Raw genomic sequence first — 12,393 nt, 5'->3', positions numbered from 1 at the left:
TCTGACTGAAAACTATGCTTTGCTAAATTAAAGATTTGTGAAGGTAATTATGAGGAGTCCACTGCAATTCTCTATGTAGATATTGCTATCTGGAAAATATGACTGCCACACAGCAAGAAAGGCACCAAAGAACAGGAAACTCATTCTGTATACATAAGCATACATGCACATCTTAAAAATATTTACTTTACTTTTAAAATGTAAATGTTTCCATTACTGATCACCAAATGATCCATGAGTTTGCTGAAAACATCTACTGAAAAAAAATCACCATGCCTCTTTGTGACAAGTTACAAAGAAAAAACAAAGCCAGAAATTCTGGCTTTGTAGAAAATTCATTTTTCTACATTCCTCCATTCTGCAAGAAGGCACATGTTTCAGTGTGCAAAAAGGTCATGTGTGTGGACTGGTGTGATTTATTTAATTTTCTTTCAGTCTTCATCTCAGGAACTGCAGCAACAGTCACAAATTAGTTACAATTCTCCATGCAACAGCGGAATACAATGAACCCATGTTCCCTAAAAGACAGCTACCCACTATTTAACCATCTAATTACCTCACCACACCATTTCCTACTGTGGCTGTAAGTATTTGTCCATGAAAGTGCCTTGCGCCACTTCTCCTTAATTAACATCTTCAAATAGCAAATAAATTGATGTGTGCAGACCAATGCTTCCTCTGTCTCCTTTATTTTCCTTTGGCGTGAAGCCCTGTTGGCTCTCTCAGCATTTTCACAGTGGATTCTCTTTTTATTGCACAAGTCATGTGTCAGCGTAATTATTATCCATTCATAAAAGAAGGATGTAGGATTAAATGCAATTTTTGTACCTTGCAATTTAAGGTTTTTGTTTTACTGTTATTATAACAATGACAGCTGCTTGTTAAACCTCTGCTCTGGAACGTATATGATGTGCAGTCGACCACATTTAATGCATTTCACATAAATGACATCTGACATTAAAAATGAGTTATTTATTGTATTTACCTTCATTTAATGTTCCTCAATCTGTTCTTAAATTTACTCCTCTTTGCTCAGCAGTTCTCATCAACATTCAAATTGTTTTAATAGCAAAGGGAATGAATGTTCCCCAACTACTTTCTCCAGCTTTAGCATGGGCGGCTCTAAATGTCTTCATAAACTCCTAAGACATCCAATTTGATCAACATTTTCTAAGCACCTAAAACATTAATTGTAGCCTGTTCGCCGTCTGTTCTTTTCTTTACTACTGATTGTCTCATCTGTCCAAAAGACCTTTTATGGTGACATAAAACAACTTCATAGTGTGTCTCTTTGCTGGAACCAGGTAGTCCAACAGGTCAGATGAAACGATGTTTGACAGATGGTTAGCGAGAAGAAATCCAGCTATGCCAAACTCTTCCCTGATATAATTTGCGCTGATCTTCTGTCTCTGGTTTTCCTCTGCATTTTTCTATAAGTGAGCCACCACGTGCCCTCTTACTACGAGGCGTAACTAATTGTGACCTACATTTTTTTACGTGTGAGTGCACGAGGAACTGTGCTTGTAAATGGGTGTTTATGAACACTGTACTCTTCTGTTGACACATGAATAACATTTTCCAGAAGTACGGTAAACCGTGGTTGATACAAAATATGAACCTTGAGATTTGACTGGATAATAATGATGGAACAACTGAGTGATCTAATACATGAGGGAAAGAGAGGAACATTGCTCTCTCAATCCATGGCCAACAGACCTTGTCTGAGCTTGTGTGTAAAGTCTGATTTGTGCAACAAAATAACTTTAGATATTCTAGGAATTTCAAGATATACTTTTCATTCCTATACTTTAGTTTTTGTTTCTAATGTCTGTTCTGTCATGTGCATTTTTACACGCAGTGGTTTGTCATTTGTGACACAAAATCCCCCGATGGGGTTAGTGCTGCTTTGCACCTTATTACTTTTGCATAAGGGATTTTTATTCCCAAATTATACGTAGTAACTTTTCTAGTTCACATTGAACATTGTTGACCACAAATAACTGACCCCCTGTCTTAAGTTTATATAAAACCTAAGTAATGTGAAGAATATTGTACTTTGCATGAACCAGTTTTACACTAGCTACTACATGAAACATATTGACTGCTGAGCTTATCTCCACTTTCAAAAGCCTAAATAGCTTTTTAAAAACCCCGTTCTTTAAAATTACCGAACATGCTGAAGCCGTATATAAAGTTTGCAAGAGTTTGCATTTACTTCATCATGAACATGTCAATAAAAATGAGCAGCTTCTTAGCATGGCTTGAGGAGCATGAATAAGGAAACTATTATTTTTCAGAAAACTAGTGTAGATGGCCAAGAAGAGTCACTTGTGTCTTGTTAAAACCAGTAATTCAGTAATCAGTGTGGATAAACAAAACAAAACAAAGCAGAACAGTTACACAAAAGTGTTTCACTGTGAAGATGGTTTGTAGTTTGTTTTGTTGCAACCTGAAGTGTGAAATATATGAACAGGATGATGTCTGGTTGTACGATGTGTGTGCCCAGTTGATTTTTTTTTTCTTTTTTTGGGGGGAAACATTATTATAATCCCGAGGGGGGCCCAGAAAATCTTTGGGAACCACTGTATAAAATGAATATAAACACATCACTTTATTCTGAGCATATGTGCCACTTAGTTAATTGAATAGTTTAAACCATAAAGGTTATTTAGAATTAGTTTTCTTTTACTAAACTTTTTAACATTTTACAGTAAAACTGATGTCCATAAACACAAGACTAGGTTGTTATTAGAGACCCAAATTGCTTACATCTAATTAAAAATGGTTTTTTATTCATTGTTACTAATGATGATTAATGATAATGTCTGCAGCAGTAGTCCTTTCAAAAAAAGAAAAAAAAAGGGTTAAAGACAGCAGAAAGCATCCTGAATATAAAATTAATTTCCTCCATGAAAAAAATGTCATATTGAAGTAATTTTGACAAGGTTAATAAACAATGGAACGTTCAAATGCAAAAATCTGACCATCAGTAAAGAACTGCATTTTATGACTCACACCAAGCCGCAATCAAAAAGAACTTCAGCCTTTATTCATGCCATAGTGTCTCTAAACTGCACTGTAAATTAACTATAAACTGAGTGTATGTAAAGATTAAACTGGTCAATCATTACCACAGCAAATTGTGCCTTCACAAACCTCCACGTTTTACAGTAACAGCTTCCTAATGCTTCTATTATGGTTTCCAACAATCATGCCTCCTCTGATGTTATTATTGTTAATGAGTTGTTCACTTCTGAAGAAAACTGCACAACTGAAGCCGTGCAACACATCTAACGTTTCTCGTGACTAAGCATGGATCCATCATCTCTGCACAGTAATTGTTGCTTCTCTGCTGCCAGGAACAGATCTCTGCAATCATTTAAGTAGCAACGCATACCCACTACTGAAGAGACAAGCTGGTTAAAGCCATAATTAAAGAGCAACCAAGAGCCACTTTACCAAACTGTCTCCATCAAAGCCAATTGTACCTGTCTCTAAAGGCCCCATTGCCAAATATTCGCTCAGATACAGGCTGTATTTAAAGCATATTGCCTGAATGTGACTCAAAGAGGCACACAGAGCAATGATTGTAATGACTGCGATATTTTTTAAAAATACAAAGAAAAGGACCTACACAGACACCACTATTGATTAGCATTGATCCAGAGAGCTTTCATTCTTGTCTTTCAGATGTAAATCCTAGCAAGCTGTTCACTTATATAGCGGGACCAAAGAGGTCAACCCGGAGTCTCTCATTAGTTTACCTTCTAACATACCTATCCTCCAAAAAAAGCACAGTGCATACACACACACACACACACAGACAAATGCAAATCTATTATTTATTACTACACAAGGCCAATGCCTGAAGAGGCTTTTATTACTCGCCAGTAATCGTAATGTCATATTGATGGAGCAGGTCAATATCCCTGCATGTTCTGTTTATTTGTCTGTTGCTTTGTTCCTTCTGTTCTCCTTGAGTTTTTATTTCCTTCTTCATTTCATTGTATTTTAATCTCCTTTTCATTTCTCCTTCTCTGTCTTTATTCCATTGCTATTTATGACGTAAACATTTTGTACAACTGATTTGAAAAAATTTCCTTGTGGTAACTTTTCAGCTCGTCTAAGCTGCATTAATAGTTTTTGAGCTGGTGGTGCATGTTTGTCCACCAGAGAAAGTTTCTGTAAATTTTGTACCTATCAACTCAAAGGTCAGTGTCGTGCAGAACCAAAGTGTTTACATGGCCGCCAATGTATCCCATATCTATACTTAGTGATTAGTTCCAACTTCAGTAGTTGTGCATGTGTAGGTTCACTTACACGTGTCAGTCTTCAGCAGGCTGTTGGTGCTCCTAAAATACTGAGGGTTTTCTATCACAGGGATCTTGGTCATGCCAATGATGACAGCATCAGGACCCATCTCTGAAGAAGAGGGAGTGTTGCTGCCGTTGGAGACATGATGAAGAGGAGAAGCTGAGTCGTCATCATTGCTGATCACTGAAGACGGTCCTGAGGAAGCAAAAATAAATCACACTGTCAGACTGAAAAATGAAACCACCTCATAGTATTAGAGCTGTGTTGGGTTAGGGGGGTGGAAGCACACAACTAAAGATTGATACTAAAAATTAAGCACATCCTGAAAGATCCATCCATCCATCCATCCATCCATCCATCCATCCATCCATCCATCCATCCATCCATCCATCCATCCATCCATCCATCCATCCATCCATCCATCCATTTTCTGTACATTGTTGTCCCTAGAGGGGTCGGGAGGTTCTGGTGTCTATCTTCACCTACGTTCTGGGTGAGAGGCGGGTTCACCCTGGACTGGTCGCCAGTCTGTCGCAGGGCAACACAGAGACATACAGGACACGCAACCATTCACACCCACACACTCACACCTAGGGAGAATTTAGAGAGACCAATTAACCTGACAGTCATGTTTTTGGACTGTGGGAGGAAGCTGGAGAACCCGGAGAGAACCCACGCATGCACAGGGAGAACATGCAGAAAGACCCTGGGAATCAAACCCAGGACCTTTTTGCTGCAAACAGTGCTATCAACAACGCCACTGTGTGGGTAGCAGTGGCGCATCCATCCATCCACCCATCATGGGAGCAGCAGGTAGCATTTTGCAAATATCTATTCTCTTTTAACCACTATCACATTGTTGCCAAAAGCAAACAAACAAAAAAATATATATTTCTAACAGATTTACAGAACCTATTTTACAATCAGGAGGTTTGATGTATGCTATGTAAACTTCTCAAATCTCCAACCTGCTTCCTGATTGTTCAAATCAGTCGTAAATATTTCTCTGATTTTGAATGCAGTTATGGCTCATGTCAATCCTGTTCTTTCAGGCTCTGTTCATAATTTGAGTTGGAAATATTGGTATCCTCCCTAACAATTCATTGTACAACTTGTTAAAAAAATATATCGTTTTACATCTTGGATGAAACAATGTGGCCACTCCTCTTTGCACAACCTCACAAGATTCTTCAGATTGCCCGGCTCTCTCTTCTCCACAGCTCATCTGTGACAACCAAGTTACAACCCATTTTCACTTTGCTGGCTGACTAAACCTTATTTTAACTCTTGACATTTCAAAGTGATCTTCATGTCATTCGCTCTTACATGGTTCTCTGGACAATTAGAAGACAAACATGCCAATGACGTTACAAACCCTTTAGTGTACTCAAAAGTGGGCATGAAGTGCTTGTCCACATATTCAGCATTTGTTATAGTGTTTGTTGAAAAAAGCTCAAACTTAGCCACATGTGACCCAAGCACACAGTCCCATTTAAAGTTTCAGCAACATGATATTGTTTACCTTTGTTTGACAGACAGACCTTCTTTCTCACACAACTCCTAACAAACAGTTTGCATAAATGTGGTTTAATTATTGTTATAGAGGCAGAATGAGAGTGTGCTTGAAAAAAATCTTCTTCACCATCCAGCTTCCTGTGTGTGATGGCAAAATCAATAATGTTCTTGTTCAGCCTAGTGACCAGTGGCTAAAACAAGAAGTTCTTGGAAAATATGGTCAACTTAAAAAAGTTGAAAGAGTTGTAAAAGTTGTAATCAGGAAGCAGGTAACACAATGTAAGACAATGCTGAGGTACATGTACATCCAATTATAAAGACAATCCTTTCTTAAGGCTTTCCCCCACTAATTAAATGCACAAATGTGCTCATACGAAAACGTAGTTTTTTCTTTTTATGTTCAAAATACTGCTTCACCTTAAGGTTTTTTTATACACCTTTTTTTTTTTAGCAATGTTTATAATAAATGGTTTATATGGGCCAAATGAAGCCAAGCTGAGCAAATAGTTAAATATTTCATTATTAGCTGTTACATTTAAATCTACAAAAATATAGACTTTGCAATATTGATGTTAAAGTCAAAGAAAGGCAGCAGACAGTTTAAAAAAAAGGAAATTATCCCATTGCAAATATGAGCCAAAAAGACCTTTCACTGTAAATGAAAATGAATGCATCTAGTTATGCAAATTGTTTTGAAAAAATGCAGAAGAAAAAAAAACAAACAAAAAAAAAACATTAGGTGACGAATGGAAGGTGGGATGGCAGACTGAAAAATGAAACCACCTCAAATCCTTTTCCTGTTGGAGGAAAAGGATTTGTTTTGGCAGCACAACGGAGGCTGATATTAGCTTTTAATTAAGGAAATGAATACGGTGTCTGAAGTTTGTCAGCGACTATAAACCCTTGTGACACCACTGCTAATTTTCTGCAAATATAAGAGCCGGAATAAGCAAATTCAAAGCCTTTATTGGAAACAGACTGCATCATTAAAGTGTATTTACATTTTGCAGATGCATTGATTCTCAATTTTGGGCTTTTTCCCACCACCTTTAACTCCTGGAAAGCCACTTAAAAATGTGCTATCTGATTGTGCAGTTTTGTTCACTGAAACAATACAAGTTACACTAATGTGTTTGTGCATCAGTTTTACACAGGCAATAAAATGTGGATCTACAGTGAAAATGCCCTCCAGGAAAACAATGAAGTGGCTGCTCACTTGGTGAGAGGAGAAATGTATCTATAAGAGTTCAGAACGCTAATGACAATTTGTGATTTTCATTGTGTTAATTATCCACAGTTTAAATAGAACTGTAACACCTCCTACCTCTTTCACTCCTTTGTTTTTTTTATTTTAGAAACCATATAGAGATTCCACAGGCACCTTTTAGTGGCATCACTAAATAATTGATATAAAACAAGCATTAATGATCCTTAACTTTCTTGCGAAAAGCTGTGTAAATACATTATCTGAACACTGCTTTTCAGTGTCTGTTTCTTCAGTAAACCAATAAAGAATGAGTGAGTGAGTCTGCTTCATGCTTCCAGCTCTGTACTGTTGTCCAAGTCTTGTGAGCAGGGAGTGGGGAGACGGTCCAAATGGTCTTAAAAATTTTGCAACTCACTGTATAATGAAAAATACACACAAACATATTGGAAGTGAGCTCAGTGCCGTAGACGTCTACAAGATAGAAAACCTCAACCAGAAGAAAAGAATAAGTGACTTCAAATCTATTTCCCAGAACATGTAGCACAGTAGATGTTTTCCCTCTCATGTGTATTTGGCTCTGCTGTATCATAATAATACTTCACATTGTTCATTTCCTCTGTCCCTGGCCTCATATCAGGCTCTAGTGCTGTTGACAGGGCTGGATTGAGAGAGTGGAGCTGAGAGATTGTGTTTGTGTGTGAATCTAAAGCACCCTGTGTGTGTGTGCGTGGGCGTGTGTGTGTGTGTGTGTGTGTGTGTGTTTTGGTGACTCATGAGAGGAGAGACGAGGCCTTGAGAGAGGGAGACAAAGAATGAAAGCAAGAGCACAATAGTTTGTTTTTCTGTGTAGGGAGGTTTCAAGCATGTGTGTGTGCTGTTAAAGTGTGTGTTGGCTGTGAAGTCTGGCACCATCACCTGAGTCCAACACCACAATTTGTAAGTTGATCTCCTATTTGCTTGTGTTATTTAAAAGTATTGTTTAAACAGATAATTCTGGGGCCTCATGTCTTTGACAAAAATACAAAAATGGTTTGAAAACATTTCCTGCTCATCCAAAGCATCCATGTCTTTTTATACATGGACAAAAACTCAAGCAATAAAATCAACAATACTAAAATGCACAACAATTTTATTGCAGCATGACTTAGCAGTGTTAAACCATTTTAATGTCCAATGCACAATTTTACATCGACATAAATTAGCATACTAGACAAAAAAGGTTCCCAGGAAGCGCTTGTCATGAGGTGTTGATCAACCAATCAAAGACAAACTTGGGTGAAAGTTGGAGCCGCTTCTGGTTAGGTAGCCGTTAAAAAACACTTTTAAAGTAAGAACTCTTAGACTAGCTCATTACGGTCAGAATTTGTTTTGAAAACATTAAAAGCAAAAAGGGAGCCTGGAGAAGAGCAGTTTTTGTAGGTGAAAGGTCAAATCCGAGGTGTTTGAAATATTCAGGTTGTCTAAAAGCCTCAGAGACGTAACATATACAAAACCGGTGAATGGCACAGGGAGTCTATGTTATCACAAATATTTTTAGAGATGATCCATCTTAACCAGAAACAAAAATGTTTTTTCATTTTTCTGGAGAAAGATACCTGTCTGTAAAAGCTTTGAACAACTTTAATATGATTTGTGGAAATGCTCAAAAGCTAAACAGATTGTATATTTTTTATAGGAAGAAACTAGAATGTTTAATTTGCAACAGATATGAGGAATACCTGAATATTAGTTTCCCAAACACCATTAAAACAACAAAATGCGAAAAATTAAATTTGTCACAGTTCCTCCAAATTTTCTCACTGAGGAGCGTTAATAACTCTAAATCCATCTCAACGTAAGGAAGAAAACAACATGATGGAGACAGGAGTGCAGGTTATTGTCAGTCAGCTTGTGCGTGTGTTTGTGCTGGGAGGGGCTGCAGATCATTACCACAGAGAGGTCCCAGGGTCAGATCGTTATAAATACCGTTAAGCTCAGAGCTGACAGGAGCCTGTGTGCATCTGGAGACAGAGAGAGGTGGCCCAGCCTCCTCTGGGAGTTACGGTGTAAAAGGGGGATGAAAAGATGTGAAGAAGAGAGGCAGGGAGAGACGGTAAGCAGACACAAAGCCATAAGAGGGGTCAGGTCATGACCTTACACCGTTAATAGACATGGAACTGGTGTTTAAACTGGTGGAGAATGGAGGCCTGCGCAGCTGTCAATAAACTATGATGTCTAGCGTTCAAAATGCAGGCCACAGCTCAGATGTGGGTGGCAGGGAAATGAGCTCTGAAGCTGCAAGAGGCTTTATGTCATTGTTTTCCGATCAGCAAGTGTAGTAAAAACAGGTGAAAGCTCTGCTTTGTAGAATGACTGATGTATATTCAAAGGGATGGTTGAGAGACTGTGGTTTTAAAAAATGATCCTTCAACCTCTGCCAATAATAACACTTGAAAACAGTGGTGAAACATCATTTATAAGCCTTTGCCCTTCTAAAAGGGACCACAAAAAGTCCCATTCAAAGATTAATCTGGTGGTAGACAGGACAGATCCATGAGCAAACAGATGGGGCCTCAGTAACACTTAGTTGGTTTAAACCTGAGTTTGACTGCAGACAGCCTTCTGTGAAAGAAGACAAAGGGTGTATAGATGCTGAAGATTGAATCTCCATAAATGCTTTCACCTGCTAGTAAGATAGCAGTTTGCACATCAGTGTCACGAAGATGTTGGTCAGTTTATTTTTTATTCTCACAATAAAGAAAGGGGGTGTCACATAACATTTTTATATACATTTTCATTTCAGCAAGGGAGTAGTGTGATGTGGGTTCCTAACTCGTGAAAGCAGTTTAAAAGGTTCATGTAAAATTTGTGTTTCTAAAGATCCACACATAGCTGGGCATATTGTGGAAACTTATATTGTGAGCCACAGACTCATCACATACTGTCCATGTAGTTCAGTCTTCATACTCGAGCGTTCTGATTGCCTAAAATTCTCTCGTGACGAACTCCTTTATTTCCTACAATCCTGATGGCTGCTAGCAAGTTTGATGAGGTACTTTTGTGCGTAGCCCAGTATTTTCTACATCAGGAAATCCTCAACACACCTGTCATCGTGTGACACTAAGTGGAAGTCGAGCTGCGCTTTCTTGCGACTGGGTGCACTGACTCTTAACTTTTTCAACTCAGTGTCATATGAACAACAATTTGATACAAATATTGTTTTCCACCAAGCAGTTTACTGTGCAACACTTAGTACATGTACACGGTCATAAAAATTTATATTTGCAAACGTCCGCTTCGAGTCTGCCTCAAGAACACACAGACATCAGTGAACTGAAGTACACCGAGTATGTTGGGGCTTTAACAGTCAAGTAAAAGGTATGAGTGAATTTCCACCACACCTGATCTGTCTTTACCTGTTTGCACTCAGTCAGGTAGTCCTACAATTTATTTATATGGTATCTTTAAGCAAAAAGGCTGCTTTATGTTATATACAGCAGGGATACAAAGGAGTACAATGAGGGATTTTGGAGACAGTAGATTGATTTTCTTGACACTGAATATCTTGTTAGAGAATTTTTGGTCATTGTTTTGATTCAACTAAATATTTGATTCAGGGTCTCTAAGGAATCTCAATCATAGCTTACAAGACATATGTCCATATTTTTATGTTTGGTGTTTAGAGTCTCAAATATGACTGACTGAAAGGGAGGAAAAAGAAACATCCCTGATGACATAGAACTCACATTATAGTCTGAATAAAAACACAAACATTTTTATTGCAGTTTCTGTCATTTTTTTATGTTTTCTTTTTCTTTAAAACCCAATAATGACTAGAGTTGTGTTTAACTGATTGAATCAATTAAACATGAGAAGGTGGTTGGCGCTCTCAGGCTATATACAGAGCACTCACTCCTATGGTAATATTATGCTTCCAGAGTTGTTGAATCTAATTTGTCTTCTCATTTACATTTTCATAGTAGTACAAAGCTGTTCAAACAATCTCAAGAGTTTCACGCCTCGTGGAAGAGTGGGGTAGAGTGGAACTCAGGATCTCACTTTGCCCATCAAAACCAGCATCAATATAAACACAAACTAAAAGTAAAGAAAAATCATGTTTGGTTGATTTCTTTTTCTTTGTTGTCACAGATTTCTTAGCAATGGATCTCAAGCTGCTGGAAACTGGGTTTGATTAACCTTAAACATTAACAGAGTTGAATGTGTGACTTATCAAATCCTCTCTGCAATGACAAACAGCTTCTTACGCAATTTAGTCTGTTTGGTATTTGTTCCTTAGATTGACGGAAGTTTGAAGTCAACAAATATTGGGAACTTAACAGTTTGTTCATTTAAGAGAAAACAATAGTTGTGGGTGGGAGAACCATTTAAAGCCAGAACAATCTGGCACCTCCTGTTAATATTGGTCACCAGCTTGATCTCACATTGTTGTGGGACGGCATCTCATTATTGATCTAGCAACAAGAGAGGCATTTAAAAAAAAATAAAATAATTAAATGCTATTTAAAGAAAAATGAACAGGCTTCCAGTAGCATGAAGTTTGTTATCAAGAAGCTTTTGAAACAAACATAAATTTCCTTTCTAGCTTACAAATAGAACAGTAATGATTTATTGATAGTATAAGGTTTTGTTTTGACTTGATTTGACGCAGCTACCTTGATGGCATTAGAAAACAAAACTTAAAAAGATTAAAAAGGGGTTGGTCGGGCTTTTCCTCTGTTTTTCAATTATTCATGTGGTTTTTCTCCTAAACTAGTTTCATGTCTGGTTAAACATCTGTTTCTGTCAAATAAACAACAGGCGCTCTTCAATCCAATCATTTGCAGCTCTTGAAGTATGGTGCTGTTAAATTAAAGACATCCATTTAACAGAGCTCACTTCACTTGAGGTTTCCTGGGGTGCTGTAAACCAGATACTTAGTTAAACTGACCAGATGTGGTCTGTGGTAATAAAGTAGCTGTCAACAAACCAAGTCTGAGAGATGAAACACAAAATAAGACAAAAGAAAGTCCAGTTTTGAAAGAGCTGGCATGGAAATTATGAGACATTTTAAAGCATATGAACAAAAAGCAGGTTGAGCATCAGTCTGTTTAGACAGGGTGAAGGGAAGCCAGGGATTAAATCACCTATTCAGCCAAAACGTAACCCTGAGGCATTCTGCAGGAATTCAGAGTTATTGCATTCCCTGCAGGAGAAATGGGTTTGACAGAACAGAAAGAGCTGCTGCACACTGTTATACAATTATAAATATGACAGTGTGGACTGTCATACTTAGTAGGTTTTTTACATTGCTACTGTGGCACAGCTTGGTTGTGTGTGCCCTGGGGTTCAGGTCTTATGTGAAGCTAAAGTTTTATGGC

At 37.8% G+C, this 12,393-nt stretch overlaps 1 protein-coding gene across 5 annotated transcripts in view; it reads right to left on the bottom strand.

The window, feature by feature from the left end:
• The window catches only part of ntrk2a (neurotrophic tyrosine kinase, receptor, type 2a), a 94,975-nt gene that overhangs the window by 29,611 nt on the left and 52,971 nt on the right, over window positions 1-12,393 (bottom strand). For all 5 annotated transcript variants that reach the window (XM_044110766.1, XM_044110768.1, XM_044110767.1 and 2 more), the window contains one exon: window positions 4,321-4,509. In XM_044110766.1, coding sequence (XP_043966701.1) covers window positions 4,321-4,509 — 189 coding nt within the window. The remainder of the gene's footprint in view (window positions 1-4,320; window positions 4,510-12,393) is intronic.

The sequence above is a fragment of the Gambusia affinis genome, linkage group LG03 (assembly GCF_019740435.1).
Source record: "Gambusia affinis linkage group LG03, SWU_Gaff_1.0, whole genome shotgun sequence".
Taxonomy (NCBI): Eukaryota; Metazoa; Chordata; class Actinopteri; order Cyprinodontiformes; family Poeciliidae; genus Gambusia; species Gambusia affinis.
Note: the sequence above shows the minus strand (reverse complement) of the source record. Positions and strands in the feature narration are given on the sequence as shown.